This window comes from Nycticebus coucang, chromosome 13 (assembly GCF_027406575.1).
Source record: "Nycticebus coucang isolate mNycCou1 chromosome 13, mNycCou1.pri, whole genome shotgun sequence".
Classification (NCBI taxonomy): domain Eukaryota; kingdom Metazoa; phylum Chordata; class Mammalia; order Primates; family Lorisidae; genus Nycticebus; species Nycticebus coucang.
Genome location: NC_069792.1, coordinates 92,950,649 through 92,976,735, shown reverse-complemented (window position 1 = coordinate 92,976,735; position 26,087 = coordinate 92,950,649). Strand labels below are relative to the sequence as shown.

At 35.8% G+C, this 26,087-nt stretch overlaps 1 protein-coding gene across 2 annotated transcripts in view; it reads left to right on the top strand.

Annotated features, from left to right (window-relative positions):
* Positions 1-26,087, top strand: part of DNAAF11 (dynein axonemal assembly factor 11) — a 96,261-nt gene that overhangs the window by 12,029 nt on the left and 58,145 nt on the right. For both annotated transcript variants that reach the window (XM_053558267.1, XM_053558266.1), the window contains exons 3-5: positions 848-925; positions 15,139-15,311; positions 22,600-22,829. In XM_053558267.1, coding sequence (XP_053414242.1) covers positions 848-925; positions 15,139-15,311; positions 22,600-22,829 — 481 coding nt within the window. The remainder of the gene's footprint in view (positions 1-847; positions 926-15,138; positions 15,312-22,599; positions 22,830-26,087) is intronic.

Sequence of the window (26,087 nt, the reverse complement as noted above, 5' to 3'; positions counted from 1 at the left end):
GGAAATAATACTTTTTAACCTTTTAGGGCTATTAAATTAGACAATATAAGCAAAATACGTAGAATATTGCATCATGTGTATTATAATAAGCCCTCAGTAATGTTAGTTAGGGCATTATTATCAGTTTGTTAAAGGCCTCATTCTACAGAGTTTCTATGATTTGTTTATGCTTGTTTTGCCTATATGGGCTTTCAAAGTTTTTTGGTTTTTTTTTTTTTACATTTTTTTATTTAACAAAAAATAATCATGTGTCAGATTGATTTTGGCTTGAAATTAAAAAAAAAAAAAACTCAATGTAGCGGAATGGTAAGGAAATCTATTTTCTTACCCACGCTGAGTGCAGACGTGGGACAGATTCCACGTCTCTGCTCTACTTGATACAGTGTGAGCTTCACCCTTCAGCTGCTCCCCTCATGATTGAACGTGAGTATCAGTAGGATTGGTACTTTCTTCCTTATTAAGAAATCCCCGAGCATAGAACAGAGGTCTTTCGCTTTCATCTGATTGGCAGTACTTGCTATGCATGCCCTCTCCTGTGCCACATGGTTGCCGGGAGACTGCCACGAGCTGGTTGGCTTAAGCCTAGATTCCTGAGCTGTCACTAGCAAGAAAGATTGCGTTGCTGTGCATTGGCTCAGCGTGGCTAAACCTAACCATCTGGTATTGGGACTGGGCAGGGACGTGATAGATGACTACAATGTCTGATATATACTGGTGTAGATTTGAAAAAGCACAATGGTTTTTCTATCCAAAATAATAACCCTTAGACTCTTTTATTGTTTTCACAATTATGTAAAAATGTCTTTTATCTTGAAACTTTGTTAATTACATTATTTGTATGTTTCAGAAAATGTCAGTAGACTGAAGAAACTTGAATATTTGAATTTGGCTTTAAACAACATTGAAAAAATAGAAAATTTGGAAGGTAAGAATTTTCCCTTTCTATTTTATTATGAATTAAAATTGAGATTTAAAATTAGATTTTAATGTATAGCATAACAACAGGTATGCTTCTTTAACAAACATTTTACATAAATCTTATATTTATTCTTGTGAAAGCCCAAACAATAAAGTGATATATAAATTCTAAAATAAAATTTCATGCCTTTCTAACCTGGACTTTGGCATATAGCCGGAGTTGACGCTTTTGGTGTATAGAAGGTAGTTTCATTTCATTTTGTTTTCTATCAATGGGATCATACTGTATGTATTGTCTTGAAAGTTAATTTCTTCCCTGAAATTACCCTGCTGTTTGGATATCCAGGAACGGGAGCATGGGGCTATGTACTGGAATGACTATGGACTGATTTATCTAACCATCTGCCTGCAGATGGACATTTGGATTGATTCCAGCATCTTGCTATAATAAGCATGGCTGCAACGAGCATCCTTCTGTGTTGTACTTTGTGTGCATGTGCATGTTTTTTTCTAGGATAGATACTTAGAAGTGTAATTCCTGCATTTAAATACACATACATTGGGCGGTGCCTGTGGCTCAAAGGAGTAGGGCGCTGGCCCCATATGCCGGAGGTGGCGGGTTCAAACCCAGCCCCGGCCAAAATGCTGTAAATACACATACATTGAAAGATACTGCCAAATTGTTCTTCAAAAAGATTGTATCAACTTATACTTGCACTGAGTGAATGCAAGTACCTATTTCTACACAACTTCACTAATACTTTCTATAAACAATGTTTTTTTAAGGTAGGAAGATATTTTTGTTTTTCTAGTGGATATCCCATCATAATGGGTATGTAGTGGTATGTTCTTATGTTTCTGGTTTGCATTTACCTAATGACTAATGATGAACATTTTTTATGCGCTTATTGTCCATTTGAGAATCTTCTTTAGAGAAATGTTTATCCAAACCTTTGGCCCATGTTTTAATTATGTCATATATCTTTTTACTGTTGAGTTGTAAGAGTTCTTTAGATACTCTGGATGCTAGACCACAATCAGATAACTACAAATACATTCTCTCATCTTGTTGATTTTCTTTTTAACTTTCTTTATGGTGACCTTGGAAGCACAGATATTCTTAGTTTTGCTGTATTTTTTCTTTCTTGAGAAGTCTTTGGTTTTCTGTCAGGATAATTCTTAATGAATTGAGAAGTGCTTCTTTTTTTATTTTTGGAGAGTTTGTGAAGATTTGGTGTTAATTCTCTAAACATTTGTTAGAATACAAGAGAAAGTCTTTTGGTCCAATACTTTTCTTCATGGAAAGCTTTAGATTAGTAACTTAATCTCTTTGCTTGTTATAGACCTATTCAGATTTTCTGTTTCTTCTTGAGTCATTTTTGGTAGGTTATGTCTATAATTTGTCTTTTTCACCCAGGTAATAATATTCATTGCCATATGATTGTTTTTATTACTCCTTTATAATCCTTTTAAGTTCTCTAAGATCGATAGTAACATCTCATCTTCCATTCTCAATTTTAGTAAATTTGAGACTTTTCTCATTTTCTTTTGATTTAGGGTCACTGAAAGTTTGTCAATTTGGTCGATGTTATGAAAGAACCAACTTTTGACTTTATTGAATTTTCTCTATTGTTTTATATTCTGTTTTATTTATCTACACTGTAATATTTATTGCTTCTTTCCATGTCTTTATTTGTGTTGAATTTTCCTCTTTTTTCATAGTTTCTTAAGGTGTCAAATTAAGTTGTTAATTTTATTATTTTGAGACAGAGTCTAGCTCTGTTTCCCAAGCTAGAGTGCTGTGGTATCAGCCTAGCTCACATAAACCCCAAACTTCTGAGTTCAAGCAGTCCTCTCATCTCAGACTCCTGCATAGCTGGGACTACAGGTGTGAGCCACATGCCCAGCTAATTTTTTTCTATTTTCAGTAGAGATGAGATACTGTTCTTGCTCAGGCTGTTCTCAAAGTCCTGAGGTCAAGGGATTCTCCTACCTTGGCCTCCCAGAGTGCTAGGATTATAGGTGTGAGCCACTGTGCTGGCTAAGTTATTGATTTGAGAGGTTTTTTTTTTTCTTTAGATAGGTATTTATAGCTCTGAATTTTCCCCAGTGAATTACTTTCCTTGCATCTATTAAGTTTTAGTATATTGTATTTTTGTTTTAATTCATCTCAAAGTATTTTTCTGATTTATTTCTCTTGTGATTTCTTCTTTGATGCATTGCTTATTTAGGAGTATTGTTTAATTTCCACGTATTTATGAATTTTCCAAACCTTTTTCTTTTACTGATTTCTAGTTTCATTCTACTAGGAATCAGAAAAGTACTATCTATAATTTCAATCTTTTCAAATTTATTGATACTTGTTTGATAACCTAATCTTTTGGTCTATCTTAGAGGGTGCTCCATGTGCATTTGAGAAGAATGGGTATTCTGCTATTCTTGGGTGGCATGTTCTAACTATATTTATTAAATCTATATATTTTTTCTTTTAGTATTGTTTTACTTTTCTGATTCCTTGTTAATATTCTGTTTAGTGTTTTATTCATTATTGAAAGCAAGTTTTTTAAGTCTCCACCTATTTATTGTTGAGTTATCTATTTCTCCCTTTAATCGTGTCAGGTTTTGCTTTATGCATTTAAGGACTCTGCTTTTAGGTGCATAAATGTTTATAATTATTTTATCTTTTTGATGAATTGACCTTATTATTACTATAAGATGCCCTTCATTGTTTCTAATAACAATCTTTGTCTTAAGGTTTATTTTGTTTGATATCACTATAGCCACTCCATTTCTTTTGGTTTGTTTACTATTCGCATGGTATTATTTTCCCCATCCATTAACTTTCTAATTATTTTTGTCTTTGAATCTAAAGTGTTTCTTTTTGAACAGCATACAGATAGATCATGTTTTTATATTTAATCCATCCTGTTAAACTCTGCCTTTTAATTAGAGACTTTAATTCATTTACATTTAGTGTAGTTAGTGATAAGGTAGAATTTGTATCTACTATTTTGCTATATGTTTTCTATTGTATATATAGATCTTGTATCTACTTTGTTCTTCTGTTTTTATATTGCTACATTTATTTTTGTTAGATTTGTGTGTGTGTGTGATTTTAATTCTATGTTGTTGCTTTTAATATATATAGTTTGGTTATTTTCTTGGTGGTTTCCCTGGGAATTACAATTAGCATCTTAATATATAACAGTCTAATTCAGATTAATGCTAACTTAATTTTAATAGTATATAAAATTTCACTATACAGGGTGTTTTCCCTCCCCTTCTTTATGCTGTTCGTGTCATAAATTATATCTTTATATATTACCTACCCAACAACATCAATTTATTGTTTCTTTTTTTGAGTCATCTTTTAAATAAGTTAGGAGAAAAATAGTTCAAAAATACATTTATATTCCCTTTATATTTACCTATATAGTTACCCTCAGTGATGATCCTTTTTTTTTTTTTTTGAGACAGAGTCTCAAGCTGTTGCCCAAGGTAGAGTGCCATGGCATCATAGCTCATAGCAGGCTCCAACTCTTGGGCTCAAGTGATCTTCTTGCCTCAGTTTTTCTATTTTTTTAGTAGAGACAGGGTGTCACTTTTTGTTCAGGCAGGTCTTGAACATGAGCTCAAGCAATCCACCAGCCTTGGCCTCCCAGAGTGCTAATATTACAGGCGTGAGCCGCCACGCCCAGCCCAATACTTATTTTTTCATATCAATTTGAGTTTCTCTCAAGTGTCTTTTTATTTCACCCTGAAAAACCCCCTTTAGTATCTTTTTGTGGTGTCAGGTACAGACATTGCTAGTGACAAACTTTAGTTTTTGTTTATCTAGAAGTATCTTAATTTCTTTTTCATTTTTGAAGGAAAGTTTTTCCAGATATAGAATTCTTGGTTGATAATTTTTTCACTCCATCCCTACTTCTCTCCCTCCTGCTCTCCTTCTTTCCTTTTTCCATCTATCTGTTTATCATATTTGCCAATGACTTTGATTTCTCTGTTTTCTTTAATCTCCTTGAGAACTTCTCTTAATTCAGTTTTTGTTATATTAGACTTATCTGTGCCTATTAACTTTGATCTTTTATTTAAACCTTCTCATTATACATTCTAGAATGTTTCACCAGAGTTAAATCATCTCTGTCTCTGTTCATTCTATAATTTAGTTCACATATGATAAACTCTTTTGTTTTTGGCCATAATTGGTATTCTTCTGAACTCACTCCTATACTCTGATTTTCTGTAGTGTGTGTTGTTGTTTTATGGATGATGTATCTTCTAAAATATCTTTAGAGATACTTTTTAAGAATTTTTGCTTTCAATTTCTTTCACTCCCTGAATTATATCTTTTCATCCAAGGCTTTCCATTTTACTTTGCACCCATTTATTTTGTGCTGATTATATTTGGCATCTGATTATAATTATAAAGAATTTGGTTTATTAGGTGGCTTATGTGGGCTTATTCTGTATTTATGAGGCTGGTTTCCGCATCCAGCCTCTTGCCTGCCTGGCAGAGCCACTGTGCTCTTTGCGACTGGGTGGAGCATGCTGACTGGCAGACTTTACTTAAGAGTACAGGGGCACAGAGCAGAGGCAGGCAAGCTGCTCTCCGCACCCCACTCCCATCTGCCAATAGCTAAAATTAGGATTTTACTTAGGTCATGGTGGATTTTAGCCTATTTGCCTATTAGTGTAGAAATGGATATTTTAGTAACTATCAAGGTTATCTATCAACAACATAAATTCACATCATAACTTTTTAATTTTCATCCACAAAACCTAGAAAAATTACCACTATTAAAGCCGCAAACCCAACAGTTGTATTTTTCTACATTAAAAATGGATTCATGACTCCCCCAAAGATAACATTGTCCAGACCTGTTCTCTTACAAACAAATGGAATAATGAAATCTACTCCTTATGTTTTGTGGTAATGACGTTTCAATCTAAAATGTCAGAGAAATGGTTAAAACTCTCAATTGGGTTGTCCACGGTTTATTATTTTTATTGAGAAAGTATCTTACAGGATATGAAAAGTTCTGTTTTATTTATCTGCCACTAGAGGACAGCATCATCCCTATTGTCTTTTTGAGTGTTGTGAACTGCCATCCAGAGTCCACCTGAGTAGGTCTTCCACTGATGCTTTGCCCTCCAGCTCCAATATGGAGAATTGGGTGGAGGGCAATTTGAGGATTGTTTAGTCAGGGGTGGGACGGGGAGAGGGAGAATGTATCTTATTTACTGGCAAATATGTGCTTTTTGTTTAAAGGTTTGAGGTGAGAGGAAGATGAATATACACATTTAACCCACCTACCTGAGTAAATATGAACATAATTTTAAAAATAAATGTTTTGGGCTCTTTTTCCTTTTTATGTCCTGATTGTCAAAAATAGCTAGAGTTTTTTTGTCTTTTTTGCTTGTTGAGGATTCACCAAGGTAGAATAAAGGGCCTTCCCCTCCCAACCACGCCCCACCCACCCCACCCACCCCCATCCCTTACACACACTAACCTGGGGAAAGTGATGGGCTTTCTACTTGTGTAGCTCCCCCAGCCCTGCCTTCAGCAGTCAGTGTTGTTGATGTCAGTGATTTTTAGACCCCCAAAGGGGCCCTGAGCTAGATGTTTGAGAACAGGAGATAAAGGCTGGGACTCAGCTGAAGGAACAATTGCCTGACTCCGGAGAGGAGATTTTCTCAAACTTGGGCAATTTGGCCAGAATTGTTCATCTTTAGGATGGCAAATATGGTTTAATTTCTTATGTGTAGGCCAATTAAGATTTGTCACTTTGAAATATAATGAACATTTGGAGGGCTCTTCCTCTACAAAATTATAACAAAATCCAAAAATATATCAATTTTTCACCTCCTTGGAGACTTTCAAATGTCAGCCCCTTCTTACATGAAGGAAAAATTTAATTTAAATATCTTCCAGAGTCTCCCAAAGTAAACTTAAGAAATACAAAATGTAACCCATATCTTAAATCCGAGTGCTCATGTGTATCTTCCACATTTATTTTTATTTTTTTTTTTTGTAGAGACAGAGTCTCACTTTATGGCCCTCGGTAGAGTGCTCACACAGCTCACAGCAACCTCCAACTCCTGGGCTGAAGCGATTCTCCTGCCCCAGCCTCCCAAGTAGCTGGGACTACAGGCGCCCGCCACAACGCCCAGCTATTTTTTGGTTGCAGTTTGGCCGGGGCCGGGTTTGAACCCGCCACCCTCGGTATATGGGGCCGGCGCCCTACTCACTGAGCCACAGGCGCCGCCCATCTTCCACATTTATAAAATCCATCTAGCATTTTTGCCAATGTAGAACAAACATGCAGACGTGGATATAGACTTAGTTATGCTTATATATAGTTTTACATAGCATTCACGTATGTTGCTGAAATAGCAACTGAGTAAACATTTTTGTAATTTAACAAATGCATTATTACATGTATTGATGTGTTTTAAATAAGTCGTTATTATATGGTACATGAAGTGTTTTTAATTATATTTGTTATTCTGAATAGAACTGTTCTGAACAGCTTTGTATAAATTACCTGTTTCCAGTTGATTGGAACTCTCCCTCCCTGCCAATGAAATTCTGGCTGTAGGGAGAAAAATGAAGTTAAACATCTATTATATGTATCAAGAGATTGTGGGCTAAACTGTAAACTATTATTTCATAGGCTTGTCAATATGTTTTAAAATTTTTGTCTATATCTTTGTTAATTTAATAGAAATAATGATTTTGTTGTCCTTTCTCTTTCTCTGTCTTTTTTTTTGGTGGGGGGTTGGACACAGAGTCTTACTCTGTCACCAAGTAGAGTGCTATGGTATCATAGCTCACAGCAATCTGAATTTCTTGGGCTCAAGTGATCCTCTTGCCTCAGCCTCCTTAGTAGCTGGGACTGCAGGCATCTGCCATGATGCTTAGCTAATTTTCCTATTTTTTTTTTTAAGTAGAGATGGAGTCTCACTCTTGCTCAGGCTGGTCTAGAATTCCTGAGTTCAAACAATCCTCCCAATTCAGCCTCCCAGAGTGCTGGGATTACAGGCATGAGCCACAGTATCTCTTTTCTCATTTAAATAATTATTTTAGAAGATGTGAAGTTACTGAATTTCTTTCATAATAGTAAAATATGGAATATATAAAAGCATTTCTTCTTATACATTTCTGGATAGTCATTTTTTTTAATAATTAATATTTTTACCATTGAAATACAATAGATAGTTTAAAAGTTCAAAGTGCTACACTTATGTTGAGAAAATAGCAGTCCCTTTTCACCATCCTCAGACCCCAATGTCCTATCCAGTAGAGGTGACCACTCAGTAGCCCTGTTTCTTCTGCTACATATGTCCGAAAAAGCATTCACATCATGTTTATCTCCATATTTTCAAGTACTGTACTTATTTCATGTTCATCTATTATTGCTCTATATTCTTACTTTAGACATAATCTATTGACTTCCTAACACAGAAGATGCAGATTTTGTTCTCTTGCACTATCCACAAGGTTCTCAATTCCCTTCTACCCACACTCCTTAGGTTTTTTATATCCAATTAGCAGGATATTATAAAGGTATTTGGGATATGAACCCGTTTATGGTACTTAGTCTTTTGAATTAACTCTTTATTGAGGAGATTACACTCACTTTCCTGCTGACTCACTTTTAATCTCAGCCTTTCTTAACCTACCTTCCTCCAGCCTGCTCTGGCCTTCATGCCTGGGTAATGAATTCCAGGCAAGTCCTGTCCTGTGCCACCCATCCCCTGGGTAGTAACAGGTGCTTTTATTACAGACTTAAAATATGTGTTTAACAAAATTTCAGCTCAAGAATTTTAAGATGATGGTGGTGATTATGATATTTTAACAACTAATGGCTAACATTGGCAAAGAGCCTTCTAGTGGATCAGTTCAGAGAAGCTTTATAGGTGGACAGATTTGGGTTCAAATCCCAACACCTCCATTTAGGAACTGCGCAAACTTTGGTAATTTCTTAGCTCATTTGCTGTACAGTTCCAATTACCTATTGAAAGAAAAAAAAAACTGCCTAAAAACTTAGTTTTAAAATAGCTCCCCCTACCCCTGCTAGCCAACACAAACAATTTGTGAGTCAGCAATTCAGGAGGAGTTTGGCTGGATGGTTCCTCTCTGATCCGTGGCATCACTGAAACAGCTGTTTGTTAGGGGATCCACCTTCAAGACGGCTTCTTCAGTTCCTCATCTGATGCTGCTTCTGGGCCTGCCTCTAACCACGCAGGCAGAGTTTGTTCTCTCACTGCCTTCATGGTTCCCCAAGGGGCTCAGATTCTCACAGCATGGCAGACTCAAGGTACACAGATATTTTATTTAGCTTCTAACATGTCCCAGAGCAATTGTTCCAAGAGCAAGCCTTCCAATGCGAGCACTCCAAGACATCTGGGCATCCCCAGAACTTCATGGTCACCACAGTCACAGGGGCAGCCCAGATACAGTGGGGGCAGAAGGAATGGACTCCACTCTCTATGAGGAATGGCCTGAGTGCATGTGATGTGGCCGTCGTGGAGCCAGGTGCCCACTGGCACATAGCTATCTGACCTAAAACCGTGGTAGTAATTGTAATATTTCTTTCATAGGCATGGTGGTAGGATTAAATAAGATACTGTATCTGAAAGACCGAATAAGCATTAGCCATATAGTTAATAAGCATATTACGTGCCTAGAAAGCAGATTTATGACACTGGTAAAAACTCTACCGATTATGTCTTAATTTTCTACCAATTTCATGTATTTTTTCTTTTGTATGTACTTTAAAAGCCTCAAATATAATCATGATGCAAAATTGTTAGACAGAATAATTTTACTCTTAATTTTACTGTTACTGTTACCATTGTGCTAAGTTCATTTTTCCTGTCTTTTCCTTCATGTTGTTATAATTTTAGTGTAGGGGTAGTGTTTTATCTTACTTTTTCCATTTTCATTATACCATAATCTTTCCCCCATGCTATGATACAGTTTTCAAAACCATCATTTTTAATGTTCTTATAACAGTACATTGAATAGATGTATTGGAGTTTGCTTAACCATTTTTTTCTGAATTGGGAATGTAAATGTCTTCTCTTGCTACTGATTTATTTTATATCAGGCAATTATATTTGCTAGAATTTAAAGTCCAACTATAATAATCACATGGTGGTGACCTAAACTCAGTGTGGTCAATTCTATTTTATACTCAGTTGCTCAATTATCTTTAACGTTTTACTTCCTTTAGTTTTTGCCTGAACCAGGTAATCTCGCTACTGACTAATCTGTTACCTTTACCTATTTATCTTCTGTCTTCCCCCCTAATTCTTTCCTTTCTCCTTTCTTTTTCTCTCTCCATCACTTCCTTTTTTCTACAAGTATTTCTGGACCTCCTCTCTTATGCCAACTCTTTTATGCACAGGAAATAAAGTAATGAACAAGACAGTTTCCTAGTCTCCAAGGAGTTTATATTCTAATAGGTGAAGACAGGTCACACACACTCAAACAAAATAAGAAAAAATATTAGGTAGGACCAATGCTGTATAGAGAGGTAAAGTGAAGTAATGTGAGTGTTACAGAGTGTCTGATTGCCATAGAAGGAACTGAAAGAAAGGGTCTACCAGGTTTCACTACTACAAAGTTGTTATACTTTGCTTCTAACTAACAAATTATTTGTGGGAAGGTACTTTGACATTATGTAAACATTCTGTTTTTCATCATACCTACATGCACTAGTTTTAGTATTATCCCGATTTTTCTAATTCTATCATTCTTTTTATATTTATTAGATGACATTATGATTTAAGGAAAAACTTTGTCTTCTCCCTCAATTATTTATTCACATTACTTTCATCAGTGTAGATTCATAGATTCTTGTATTTATTCAGTGGATCATGTTATTACTGTTATTTAGTTTGATGATCACGTCGTCCCAGCTTTGGCCAGAGGAGCCTTTTTTAGTAGGTTGCCATGTCTTGGTGTTTTCCTTCCATTCTTTGAGCACTTCCTTGCTTTGAAAAACTTTGATGAGCTTTTCCAGGCTCATCTTTTATATGTATTTCTACGTTTTTCCATTCTTTTGAACTTTTTATATTCTTGAAATGGCTAGATAATTTAGGAGATTATTGCCATATTTCATGCAAAAGGTGATAAAAACCTGAATGGGAGGTTATAGGATTATGAAGATCTTCAAGGCTTGGCTGATGACTTAAATGGTTAAGAAAGAAATTTAAGTTTATTTCAAGTTCATGACATGACCTTTGGTGTCATGTTCATGGCATGGTGATGGCGTTAATATAATTTAGACACACAGAGGGCAGAGAAGCTGTGCTGAAGTTTGGAACATGAGAGGAGTTATATAGTTTCCATTTTAAACATGTTGAATGTGATGGGGTATGCTTTGCAGGCATTTGGAAATAGAAGTATGATATTTAATTGGAAGGTCAGATATGGGATATCATTTGGGAGTCATCAGAATCTGGGTTTGGTGAAACAATGACCATGACTGTTGTCATCAAGAAGATAGTAAGAGAGAATATTGTGTCAAGGGTGGAATCCTAGACTATGTCACCCTTGAAGGGAGAGAACACTGTGATTTAACAAAGTTAGTTCCACTTTCTAGCCTTTAGGAATGAGGAAAACCTTACCAAAGGTGACAGAGTTGTATAGATATGAACCAATCTGAATCAGATTCATGTTGCTGACATTAATATCTTAAGAACAATCCACATTTGCCAAGGCTCACATGTACCCTTGTAAGATGCACCACATGTGGAATGTAAATGTCTTGACAAAGTAACTAGGATAGTGCCAGGAGGGCTATGTCAACTAATGAGTTAAAAATGTGTCAAATATTCTATGAAACAAGTGTATGGTGCCCCATGATCATATTGACGTACACAGCTATGATTTAATAAAAAAAAAAAAATTCAAAAACAAAACAAAAGTTCACTCTAAATTATAACAAAACAATGACCTAAAAGTAGTAATATACTTAGGAAGCATATGGCAAGGATGTGTAGAAATTTGAAGAAATGAGTGCAGAACGTGGTAGAGCAGGGTTGTCAGCTGGGGGTGGCTCTCTAGATTCTGAAGGCTGAAACTGCCATGTCAGTCCCATGAGCATGGGTCAGTCATAGGGAGAGACAGCCTAATGCTGAACCAAGCCTGCAGAGGCTGTCTCACAAACCAGCCCAACTCTTCCTTCATTCATAGTAAGAGAGCAAACTCTATGCTCATGAGACAGCTATACTTCCTTCTTTCCCTGTGGGCACATTGTCCAAGAAGCCAAATGATAATAGAAGAGTGATCATTGAGCTATTCTAATCATGCCATATGTTTACAGACACTCTTAAGTGGCAGGTACTATGCTAACTGAGCACTTTACATGTATTATCTTGTCTTCATTGACAACTCCTGAACCAGATACCAATACTATTGTATTTCTCCAGATGAGGAGGCTAAGGCTTATAACTTAACCAAAGTCATATTAGCAAGAATGAGACAGAGGTAGTATTTGAACTCATGTCTGTCTAATTTCAAAGTCTAGACTCATAACTACTAAGCCCCCATGGAATGTGAGTGAGGGAATTAATTCAAATTCCAATTTGAGTTTGATTGAAGTTTCTATAGCATCTGGCTATCTCTGTAATGAAAATGGATGTGTCAGATTCACTATAAAAACCATGCTCCCCCTGTTCCTGTTATTCCTCTAAGCATCATAGACTCCGTTCTTCGCCTCTGTGGATATCTTCAGTTCAGTTCTTGGTAGTCTTGGGGCCATTCTTTCTCTTCTAGGTGACTTTGGAATACAGGTTCTGAGGCATTGGTTTTATGAAATGCCTTTCTTTGGGGGAGAACTTCCCACTGTGACCCTCCAAGGGGAAGTATGTCTTAATTACCTGGAAAAACTCTTAGGACTGAGAAGGCCCACTAAGAAAGAGACTTCAAGGGGAGTGGAAGGAAAACCTGGCTGGCTGAACCATGAAGTCTGGAGGGCCCTTAAGAATGTGGGTTTGAGGTAACCTAGGTAACTAATGACCAGTAGAAAGAGGCCGTCAGTGACCAGTAGACAAGGACGGTACTGCCAGGAGGTACGGAGAGGCCAATGGAAGGTTTGCGACCCATTTCAACACCCCTGCAGGCCTTTGCACTGTCTCTCTCACCTTTTCTCCTCCACGAGAGGGACCCACTTCCAGCTCTCTTTGGAAGTGCTCTAAACTTTATTCTTTTTAAATCTCTCTTTGTTACACTGAAATGTGTGCAGGTTACTTTTGATTTCTATCCACACTGCGTGTGCTACTCCAATTTTATTTTCAGTTTCCACTCACTTTTGCTTCTCTACCACCGTGCCTCAGTTGAACTTTCTAGCTTAGCTAGGTAATTGAGTAATTGAACCAGGTCAACTGGGTTCAGGGAACTGGGACCTCTGACCCTCCAAGAGGAGGACAGACTCCCGAGTGTTCTCTCAAGGGAGTTTCGCTCTGATGTAGGCTCCCCTAGTAGCTTACACTTGATTTTCTTCATACCAGTGACCAAATGTTAACCAGCCTTGTAAATATAAACAAGGAAAGTGATTTTTTTTTTTTTTTTTTTTTGGCTAGAATGACTAAAATTATCAAACAGCCTTGTAAGTATAAGCAAGGAAGGTGATTTTCTCTGGCCAGAAGGATGAAGGGGTTGAAAATAAGGAGAATTGCAGATAGAAAAATGATTAAGACTGTTTGAGTTAATATTTCTGAAAAATCTCCTCATGGTAAGCAGATTTTAAAATATTACAATTGTTACTTCTATTATAGTCTATTATATACATCTTTTTTCCATCTTAATTTTTTTTGTTGTTGTTGTTGTTGTTGAATGTAGATGATGGGTATATGGCTGTTTATTGTACTATTCTTTCTGCTTCAGAGTCTAGGATGTATGAAGCCAAAACTGAAACACAACACAACCCTAGGTATACACCACCATATTGTTCTTCAGATCTTAAGTTTCCTAGTAGGTTCTGCTTTCTTCCCTACACTTTTCAGTTTTGTTATCTTTGTTTTACATATAATGTCCAGCATTTTTAGGTGTACTAAGCAGGAGGAATAGGGAAAAGTAGGTCTACTTGATTTTCCTAGGAGTGGAAATCCTTAGATTTTGAGTTTCATTATCTCATCCTAGACAAACTGTCTTCCAAAGTAGGGAAGATGCAAAGGAAGGATACGAATGAGTGTTTTTTTGAGAGCCAGTGGGTCATTCGTGCTTCCCTGTGTGTAAGTTTATTGAGGTCTCTCAGCTAGGCGAGGATGGTTTTATTCTTCCTACATTACAGATAAGAATACCCCCAGGCTCAGAGATAGTAAGTTCAGGCAGATAGAAGGGACTGGACTGGCCTTGAACCCAGGCTTTCTGACTTCAGTGCACATGTCTTTTCTGCTAGAAGTCACTCAGTTGTTAAAATCTGGGTTTGCTACTGATGCCATGAGGCCTAGAAATATTCTTTATAACTTTCCTCCCCCTTTAAAAACTTTTTTTGTTTTAACTTTTTATTATGAAAATCTTTAAAGCCATTTGAAGCAGAAAGAATAGAAACAATCAACCCAGATTAAATAGGACAAAGAGACGAAATAACAATGTAGTAACAGGTGCTTCTTCTTTTTTAATTTTTTTCAACTTTCACTATTATAACTTAGTTTTATAACTATTCTTCCTCATTGTGTCTTTTTTTTCCCTTATCAATGACCCGTTTATGTTTTTTTCTATTTTTTTTTATTTTTTATTAAATCATAGTTGTGTACATTAATGCGATCATGAGGCATCATGCACTGGTTTTATAGACCATTTGACATATTTTGATCACACTGGTTAACATAGCCTTCCTGGCATTTTCTTAGTTATTGTGTTAAGACATTTACATTCTACATTTACTAAGTTTCACATATACCCTTGTAAGATGCACTGCAGGTGTAATCCCACCAATCACCCTCCCTCCGCCCATCCTCGCCCCTCCCTCCACTCCCTCTCCCCCTTCCCCATATTCTTAGGTCATAACTGGGTTATAGCTTTCATATGAAAGCCATAAATTAGTTTCATAGTAGGGCTGAGTACATTGGATACTTTTTCTTCCATTCTTGAGATACTTTACTAAGAAGAGTATGTTCCAGCTCCATCCACGTAAACATGAAAGAGGTAAAGTCTCCATCTTTCTTTAAGGCTGGATAATATTTTACTTTTTTTTTTCTCAACAGGATGTGAATGGCTGACAAAACTTGACTTGACGATAAATTTTATTGGAGAGCTGAGCAGTGTTAAGACCCTACAGCACAACATCCATCTGAAAGAGCTCTTTCTCATGGGTAACCCGTGTGCCGACTTTGATGGCTACAGGCAATTTGTGGTGGCAACTCTTCAACAATTAAAAGTAAGCTTGTTCTAATGATGCAGAAAAATGAAAATCAGAAACTATAATAATTCCTGAGTCTTTCTTTTTTTTTTTATTAAATTATAGCTGTGTACATCAATATGATCATGGGGCACCATACACTTGGTTCATAGACCATTTGACCCATTTTCATCACATTAGTTGACATAGCCCTCCTGGCATTTTCTTAGTTACTTTGCTAAGACATTTACATTCCACATTTACCAAGCCTCACATATACCTTAGGATTCCTGAGTTTTTCACAGGGTTGTCGTAAAAGGTGTTGCCTTCAGGGAGTGGAATGTTTCAGAGAATCAGAACTACTTCTGTGGCCTTTTAAACCTTTAACATTGTTTGAATAGCTTTAATAAATCTTTGAAAAATAAATTGTATACTTTCTGCCTTTCTCATTCTAAACATACAAAACTTAATTCAACTATTTCTTGATGAGTTCAGTTCATCTAATTATAATTCATCATTACTAATAATAAACCAACAGCATAGGGTTTTAGAGGTAGCTCCAGCGACATATCTGTACCTTTGTACGTAGTCTTAAACTACTGTGCTTTTATAATTATTTTTATCATTGCTTTTTCTTAATTCATTTTCTGTGGCAGTGGGCCTCTTTAGTGTGCAGCAGAATACTTGGAAGGTTTTGTAAGCACAAATGGCTGTGTTCCATCCCCAGAGTCCCTGGGTCAGGTCTGACAGGGAGAAAGTTTTTCAACTCCATCCAGGTTAATACAAAAGATGTAGTCTCCATCTTTCTTTATGGCTGAATAGAATTCCATGGTATGTATATACCACAGTTTATTAATCCATTCATGGGTTGATGAGCACTTGGGTTGATCCCACATCTTGGCAATTGTAAATTGAGCTGCAATAAGCATTCTAATGCAAATGCCCTTATGATAAAATGATTTTATTTCTGGATGGATATCTAGTAATGAGGTTGCAGAATCAAATGGAAGGTCTACTTTTAGCTCTTTGATGATCCCTCATACTTCTTTTCAAAGAGACTGTATCAGTTTGTAATCCAACCAACAATGTAAAAGTGTTCCCTTCTCTCTCTACCCACGCCAGCACCTGCAGCTCCGGGACTCTGTGATGTGGGCTCTTCTCACTGGGGTTAGGTGATGTCATGGGAGGGGAAGGGTTTGATTTGTATTTCTCTGATGATGAGGGATGATGAACATGTTTTCATGTGTTTTTTGGTCAAATCCATCTGTCTTCTTCAGAAAAGGTTCAATTCATGTCTCTTGCCCACCGATTATTGAACTGCCGACAGTCACTTGGTTTCAAGTATTCTTTTGCCTTCATAAATCAAGCTTTACTCTCATTTTACATATTTTCTAAAATATTGGTATTTTAATTTTTATGAAATTGATCCTTAGATATGGAATTGATGCATCACGAAATAGTAATACTTTTAATTTTAAAATGTGTTGCTAGATGCCTTCCAAGAAGTTTAGTCCTATAGTTGTCACCAATTTTGAGCACCCTTTCCATTTTATCTCCAGAAGCACTGACATGCCAATACAATTTTTTGCCAATACGATCTCTATAAAATAATATCTCATTATTACTTTAATCTTAAATTCCTGTATATCATCAATGAATTTGAACGTATTTGTAATAAGCATTTTCTTAGTTCTCAGAAAAGAATTGTTAATTGGACTTCTGTATTCTCTGTAGTTGAGAGATTGCTGACTGCTGGATTAATGGAAAATGTTTGTATTAATACAAAATTTCTTAGATTAAGAGAATGAGTGACTCAGACAATAGAATCTAGAATAAATGATAAATTATCTACAACATTATCCAGACTTCTCATCACTATAAATAACTTCCTATAAAATGAACTGATGAGAACGAGAATATCATAGAAATAGATCCTGTGTTGCAACATTGCAACACATTGCCTTGGAAGGGTTCATGGTCAGGAAGGCCTGGTTGCCACAACTGGGGCATGTCAGTGCTGCTGCGGCCTGCAGGCTAGAGGTATGAGAGCCATCACATGAGTGCCAGGTACTTTGTGCACAATCCTCCTAGACCCGTGCAGGGAGAAAATTAGGTGCACTCAGAGATGAGGATGACAGGGCTTGTTTAAGCTGACAGTTCTGACAAGTGGCACAGGTGGGATTTGGACCTATGCGTATCTGATCATGAAGATACCACCATCCACGGTATAACCACACCCACACTATGACCACACTCACTGCCTCTCTCTAGGTCAATGTACATGTTTTGGGTCAAGTCTTTCTTTTCAGATAACATACAATAGCCTCTTTTTGAAAATTGGCATTCTTTTTCTTTTTTTTAGAAATTTTATTTAAGAACAAAGAAAGTTTAGAGCATTTCCAAAGAGAGTTGGAAGTGGGTCTCTCTCATGAAAGAGAAGAGGTGAGAGGTGAGAATGAACATTGTTAAAATATCTATACTACCCAAAGCAATATATAATTTTAATGCAATTCCTATTAAAGCTCCATTGTCATATTTTAAAGATCTTGAAAAAATAATACTTTGTTTTATATGGAATCAGAAAAAACCTTGAATAGTCAAAACATTACTCAGCAATAAAAACAAAGCAGCAGGAATCACACTACCAGACCTGAGACTGTACTATAAATCGATAGTGATCAAAACAGCATGTTATTGGCACAAAAACAGAGAGGTAGATGTCTGGAACAGAATAGAGAACCAAGAGATGATTCCAGCTACTTACCATTATTTGATCTGTGACAAGCCAATTTAAAACATTCAGTGGGGAAAAGACTCCCTATTTAACAAATGGTGCTGGGTGAACCAGCTGGCAACGTGTAGAAGATTGAAACTGGACCTACACCTTTCACCATTAACTAAGATAGACTCTCATTGGATAAAACATTTAAACTTAAGACATGAAGCTATAAAAATACTTGAAGAAAGTACAGGGAAAACTCTTAAAGGAATTGGCCTGGGTATATTTTATGAGGAGGACTCCCCAGGCAATTGAAGCAGTATCAAAAATACACTACTGGGACCTGATCAAACTAAAAAGCTTCTGCACAGCCAAGAACACAGTAAGTAAAGCAAGCAGACAGCTCTCAGAATGGGAGAAAATATTTGCAGGTTATACCTCCGATGAAGGTCTAATAACCAGAATCCACAGAGAACTCAAACGTATTAGCAAGAACAGAACATGTGATCCCATCTCAGGGTGGGCAAGGGACTTGAAGAGAAATGTCTCTAAAGGAGACAGACGCACGATCTACAAACACATGAAAAAAAAGCTCACCATCCTTAATCATCAGAGAAATGCAAATCAAAACTACTTTGAGATATCACCTAACCTCAGTAAGAGTAGCCCACATAACAAAATCCCCAAACCAGAGATGTTGGCGTGGATGTGGAGAAAAGGGCACACTTCTACACTGCTGGTGGGAATGCACACTAATACGTTCCTTCTGGAAGGATGTTTGGAGAATACTTAGAGACCTAAAAATAGACCTGCCATTCGATCCTTTAATTGCTTTACTAGGTTTATACCCAGAAGACCAAAAATCACATTATAAACAAATACATCTGTACCAGAATGTTCATTGCAGCCCAATTCATAATTGCTAAGTCTTGGAAGAAGCCCAAGTGCCCATCGACCCACGAATGGACTAGCAAATTGTGGTACATGTATACCATGGAATATTATGCAGCCTTAAAGAAAGATGGAGACTTTACCTCTTTCATGTTTACATGGATGGAGCAGGAACATATTCTTCTTAGCAAAGTACCTCAGGAATGGAAAAAAAAGTATCCAATGTACTTAGCCCTACTATGAAGCTAAATTATAGCTTTCGCATGAAGGCTATAACCCAACTATAGCACAAGACTATGAGGAAAGGGCCAAGGAAGGGGCAGGGAGGGGGGAGGTTAGGGCGGAGGAAGAGTAATGGGTGGGGCCACACCTACAGTGCATCTTAGAATGGGTACAGGCAAAGCTTACTAAAGGCAGAATACAAATGTCTACATACAATAACTAAGAAAATGCCATGAAGGCTACGTTGAGCAGTTTGATGAGAATATTTCAGCACATTGTACCCCTTGATTGCACTAATGTACACAGCTATGAGTTAACAATTAAAAAAAAAAGAGAGAGAGAGAAGAGGGGTGAGAGAGTCAGCCCTTTCCGAGTGTTCCCTTCCTCACATCCGAACCACTCCAGGTACTGTTGTTGCACAGTATAAAACAGATTTCTTAGCAAATAAACCAGGGTTTGATCATCTTTCCACTACCTTTGAATTGCATACCTCATTTATAATGGGATAATTCTGTTTTAAAGGAGTCCTGTAGGGTCTGCAATACACCTTAGTTTCTCTTTTTCTTCTTTGCTGTAGCACATGCACAATTACCCTGTTTCCCCAAAAATAAGACATCCTCTGAAAATAAGACCTACTTACAGGAAAGATAAGATGTCCTCTGAAAATAAGACCTAGCGTGTCTTTGGGAACTCCTTAAAATAAGACACTGTCTTATTTTCGGGGAAACAGGGTATTATTAGTAAGTGTGAGCACTCTGCTGTTACAAAAATACCCTGTGAAGAAAGATAAAGAAAGGCTCGGCTTAAAACTTAATCTGTTATTAGGGCTTCTAAACTCAGATGTGATTTGGGCTTAAGGAAATGAGGGCCAATTTCAAAGACTACCTACAGAAATTATCAGATAATTTGAAGTCCCTAAAATAAGTGCTGAAGCACAGTCTGAAATTTGCCATCAGTTACCAACTGATGGTCTTTTGGTTCATGTCAGTAAGGTGGCAGAGTCTTAGTCTTTTAGAAACAATGTGTCTAATCATCAATATTTACTTAAACCGAGTGTATATATTAATGTACATATTAAATCAATCAATATATCAATCAGTGCACTCCAAATACAAGCAAGAAATTATTACCTTGCTTTCCAACATTCATCAGAATTCTGGTTGAAAGAAATTATATTTATCCTAAATTTTCCAAAATATTATAATTATGATAGTTATATATGTATATTAATATACTTATAGAATTTTCTGAATCATAATTATGTATAGTTATATTTCTATTAATGTGTTTATATTTATAAAAATACTATGTAAAATAATATATAAAATATATTCATTCATTCATATATTTATACATAATATAATTATTATGTAATATAATATATAATGTTTGTTATATAGATAAATATGCTTATATAATAAATAAATTTTATTTATTTAGAATTTTCCAAATGGATTAGATGCCAGCCCTATATTAAACTAGGTTAATTTAAGTGTGTGGACTGCAGTTGCTTATCACTTAAGTAATTATTAAATTACTTAGTAATTACTAAGTTCATTTGTTAGTGACTATTGTACTCAGTAATTTATTGAAATAGGTTTGTTGAGTTGGATTTTATCTGTATGTCCTCGGTTTTTCATTGATGGCTACTACAGGAACGGCCTTATGAAGCCTTTTACTCCACGGCTATGTTTTCTACAGAAATAATACATGACATCATTCAGGATCTCCATTATTAAACTCTACTTTAGAAATGTGTTTTAGACTAAATGTTAGAGCTGTGGACCCCAACCCCTGGGTCACCGATTGGACCAGTATCTGTGTATGGCCTGTTAAGAAATAGGCCACGCTGAAGGAGGTGAGCTGTGGGCAAGGGAGCACAGGTTCATCTGTATTTACAGCCGCCCCCAACTGCTCACATCACTTCCTGAGCTCTGCCTCCTATCACAAGAGCAGCAGCATCAAGGTTCTTATAGGAGGGCAAACCCTGCTGTGAGCTGTGCAGCGAGGGAATCTAGCTTGCGCACTCCTTATGAGAATCTAATCCCCCCCTTCCATGGAAAAATTGTGTTTTGTAAAACTCATTCAGAGTGCCAAAAGATTGGGGACCCCTGCCTGAGAAAAAGGATAGAAGCTAGCATATTTTTTCATTAAAGACTTTGAAAATTGTGTAACTGATTATGTTTTTCTATTTGGCTTTTGTTCCTACAAAGCTTAGAGTCAAGTCTACAGCTTATCTATAGCAGCCGTATGAGTTCTTGTGACTAAACCCTTCAAAATTTTTATTCCCAAATCTCCATAGTATAATTTTGACTCATAACTGATGTTGATAGTTTTTAAATTTATATTTTACTAAAGTTTTGTGTGTATTCTTCCCTTTTATGTATTTCCTCCTGCTGCTATGGCACATAAATTCACAGAAACTTAGTGGCTAAACACAATACAAATTTATTATCTTATAGTTCTGGAGGTCAGAAACCGTTTCACTGCACTAATGTCAAGTTGTTGGCAAGGAGCCTCCAATCCAGCCTCCTCCTGGATTCTCCTCTCCAGGGGAGAATCCCTTTCTTTGGCTGGTTCACCTTCTAGGTGGTGCCTGCGTTTCTGAGCTCAAGGCCTCTCCTTCCACCTTCAAAGCCAGCAGGGTGGCATGTCCATCTCTCTTCACAACTCTGGTGCTACCACTTCTGCCTGCCTCTCTCACTTTCAAGGACCTCAGTGGTCTTGATTAGGATTATCCTGATCATCCAAGATCCTTACTTTAATCACATGTGTAAAGTCTGTTTTGCCGTGTAAAGTAACATTCATGGAGATTAGAACATGAACATTGTTGAAGAGCCATTATCTGCCAATCATACCTTCATAAGTACCTGACCTCATTTTCTAGAATGAGTCCAGATAGATAGGTATCTTTTAACTGTTAGCTTTGACATTTCAGATTTCAGTTGATGCTTTTATTTTAATATTTTACTCTGGAAAATCTTTATAAAAATATCAGATCAATGTTATTACAATTAATGACATATTCTGTTCCTCTTGTTGTCTAGGGTGGAACGTGGGCTCATTTGCATTAGAGCCCAGTTGTGTGTAATATTCAAGGGTCTTTTTTGTAGAGAATGTTTGGGAAGTGTCACTGTTATACTTTGGAGCTGTGATTTGACCTAAGCATTGAAATTCTTGGTATTGTGAACAGTTATAAAATTAATATAAAGTATTTTGAGAGCTTGTCATTAATTACTGGCTTTAACAGAAAACCTACTTGTTAATACTACCAGTAAACATACCTTGTAAACTTTGTTAATTACATGAAATATACATGGATTTCAATCTATGTTTTTGATAATTCCCATTAGTTACTTCTAAAAAGACTTTATCGCTATAGCACACTATTATTTCTAAATTTAAAAAATTCTAATCAAAACTAACCCAGGACTGATTCACAGTGACTCAATTATAATTGAATGCTTATACTGTATTTTTTGTTTTTTATTTAAGTGGTTGGATGGTAAAGAAATCGAGCGTTCGGAAAGGATTCAGGCATTGCAGAACTATCCAGAAATTAAGCAACAAATCAGAGAGCAGGAAAAAGCTTACTGCCTCAGACGAACCAAAGAGAAAGAAGAGGCTCAGAGGAAACTTCAAGAAGAGCACAAAAGGGAACCCAAGAAGAAGAGAAGCCACCCAGGCTTCGATGGACGTTGGTACACAGATATCGGCGCTACGCTGTGTGTACATTTATTAGAGTTTACTTTCTGTAGTCCTTAACTTTTGTTAAACACAGCAAACTATGTTCTCTTCCCAACGTGTTCACAGTATCATCAAAATTCAGGAGGAATAATTCAAAGACTAAAATATGATGTGAATTTTGGAAGAAAGGATATGAACATTCCATTATAATATTCTATGAGGCTTTCTTCTCCTAGAGAAAAAAAAAATGCCTTTCCAAACTTGAAGTTTAATTTGCATCTACAATTATTCTCAGAGAAATTTCCATAAAAGATGTACAGGAAAGATGAATTAACAGGTGTACTTTGATTTATTAAGCAGGAATATTTTAGAAACATTAAATGCAAATCACATTATTATAAACTGAATAATTCTAATTGTACCATAAAACATTCAATTTTCTGAATTATAAGCTGAATACATTTTTAATGTGATTAATAACTCTCCAATTTGTCTTTGTCACAATTCTGAATTTTTCACACTTGTTTGTTTATACACACACATAGTGAACTGCAACTATAGTCAGTTGATTTGATTTCATGCAGTGAAAGCTTTAAATATTTAGGTAACAGAATCTCTTCAACTTGAGAAAATATAATTATCAAATATTTCAGATATACATAAATGTTTAAAAATGGTTAAATAGACAGCTATAGTTCCACTACCCAGATTTAATAAGTGACAATAGTTTTTTTGCTTTGGATCTTTTTTTCTACATAAGAAATAAAACATCATCTAGATAGTAGAAGACCCTTAGAACTTCTCCTTCATCCCATTACTCTCTTCACCAACGCTGGTGTCTGCTGCCCTGACACTGGTACATATTGGGTATATGTCACTCCCATCCATATTTTCAATGTCTTTGCTTCACCGAGGCTTGTGTGTGTGTTTAGCATGAATGGTGGCTTTTTATTCAACATTATGCTTTTGAGATTTATGCATATGGAGACATGTAAAATGAATTCATTCGTTTTAACTATGGAATAACATTCTGTTGGATGAATAAATTATAATTTAACTCAGAAGTAATATTTAAAATATTTTAACACTCATGATTCCTTGGCCTTGACCAATCAGAATATGCACCACCTCTGACAACATGGTTGGCCCTATCACTGGGTGCTGACTGATGAGCCTTGCTCTCTTTGGATGGCCATTTACATTGATTTCTCTGTTTCATTTTCTCAAACAATGTTACAGCATTTCCATGTATGGGTATGGAAGTTTCTATAGGATATTTGGCAGTGACATTGCTACATCATCAATATGATGTCTTTTCAACTTTATATTTATTGCCAAATTATTTTCTAAAGTAGTTTTATTAATTTATACTCTTGTATTAACAGTATAGGAGAGTTCTCAATCTTGGGGAAAACTAGACAATCTGATACTTTAAAATATTGGCCCATGAAGTTTGGTGTTAAGTAGCATCTAATTTTTAAAATTAATTTGCATTTCTATAATTACTAGTGAATTTGAATCTCTTAAATATCTTCTTATATGTTTATTGGTTATCCAGATTTCTTCCATTCAAGTCCTTTGCTTAAGTCAATTATGAATTCTTTTCTTATCAATTTATAGTTCCTTTATAGTCTGGATACAAATTCTTTGGTGGTTATGTGCTTTGCAAATATCTTCTTTCAGTCTATGATTTGTCTTTGATTATAAGTGCTTCTGTTTTATGAAATTTAAAAATAATGCAATTAAACTTATTTTTGTATATTTATGTCTTCTTTATTAAATTCCTTATTATCCAAGGTCATTTTTGTTTATATCTGTCTATTTGTAATTAACCTTTGTCTACAGGATAAGGTATGGTCCTGTTTTCCATGTGGATAGCTAATTACTCACACAACATTTATTGAGGTACTATTCTTTTCCTACTGATCTGAATTGCTGCCCCTACCATATGCTTTCTAATCACATATTCATGGGTTCATTTCTGAGTTTCCTAGACTGTTCCATAGGACCACCTCTACCTTCTTTTAATTTCTATAAATTTATATCAAATCTTAATATTTGATATTCTCATTTTTCAAAATTATCATGATTATTCTTACTCCTTTGGTATTCTATAAGAATTTTAGCTAATAAAATTCCCTAAAAGTGCCTGTGGAATTTTGATTGAAACTACATTTAATTTATATGTTAATTGGAGGAAAGTTGACATCTTCCTGACATTGATTCTTTCCCTTCTGAACTTCCAAAGAGCTCTATTTATTTAGATCTTCTTCTGAGTCCTTCAATAAGGTTTTTAATTTTCCCTGTAAAGGTCTTGCACCACCTTTCATTAGATTTCTAAGTATCTTATAGAATAGGATTTGAGAAATAGACATGTAATTACTTTTTTCTGACAAAGAGATGGATGATTTCTGCATACTGATATTGGATTAATCTTGCTGACCTTTATAAAATATGCAATCATGTCTAGATTATCTTGCTTTTTATTTAGAATAACATATTTTTGTAAGAAGCAGCTTAAAAGCATTTCTAATCCTTCTGCTTCCTCTTTGTTTTCTTCATGTACTTGCCAAGGATGACAGTATGGGGTAGGATAGCAGCCGTAAGAATGGGTATCAGTGTCTTGTTCCTGACTTCAAAAGGAATGTTTTCTCTTTCTAATCATTAAACATAATGTTTGCTATGGTTATTTTGGTAACATTAAGTAAATTTTCTTCTATTCTCCATTGATGAAAAGAGCTTTTATCATTATAGATATTGGATTTCTATGAAATGCTTTCCATGAATCTATTGAAATAATTGTGTTTTCTTATTAATGTCTTGAATCACATTAATAGGTTTTCTACTATTAAACCATCCTTGAATTTCTAAAATAAACCTACTTTTTCCATGACATATTTATCAATGCATTGCTGCATTCATTTTGCTAATATTTCATTTATAATATTTGAACCTATGTTCATAAGCACGTTTATGCTATAATATCCTTTTCTCATTGTATCTTTTCCTGGCATTTTGCACCAAGGTTGTAATAGGCACATACAGTGTACCGGTGATATTTGCTATTCCTGGTTTATAAAAGTTTAAAATTATCGGTTCCTTGTATTTCAGTAGAAGCTTGTTGTTAGGTTTCTTGCACAGGACTAGCTGATTCTTCAGCCTTCACCACTATCTCCCCATCTGGCCTATATGAACAAAACATAAGCGTGCTGGAGGAGGACTGCTGAAATAGAGTGGATCATTGACTCAGTTGGGGAAGAATAGGAGGCTATTCCCCTTTCAAGGCTGTTAAGGAG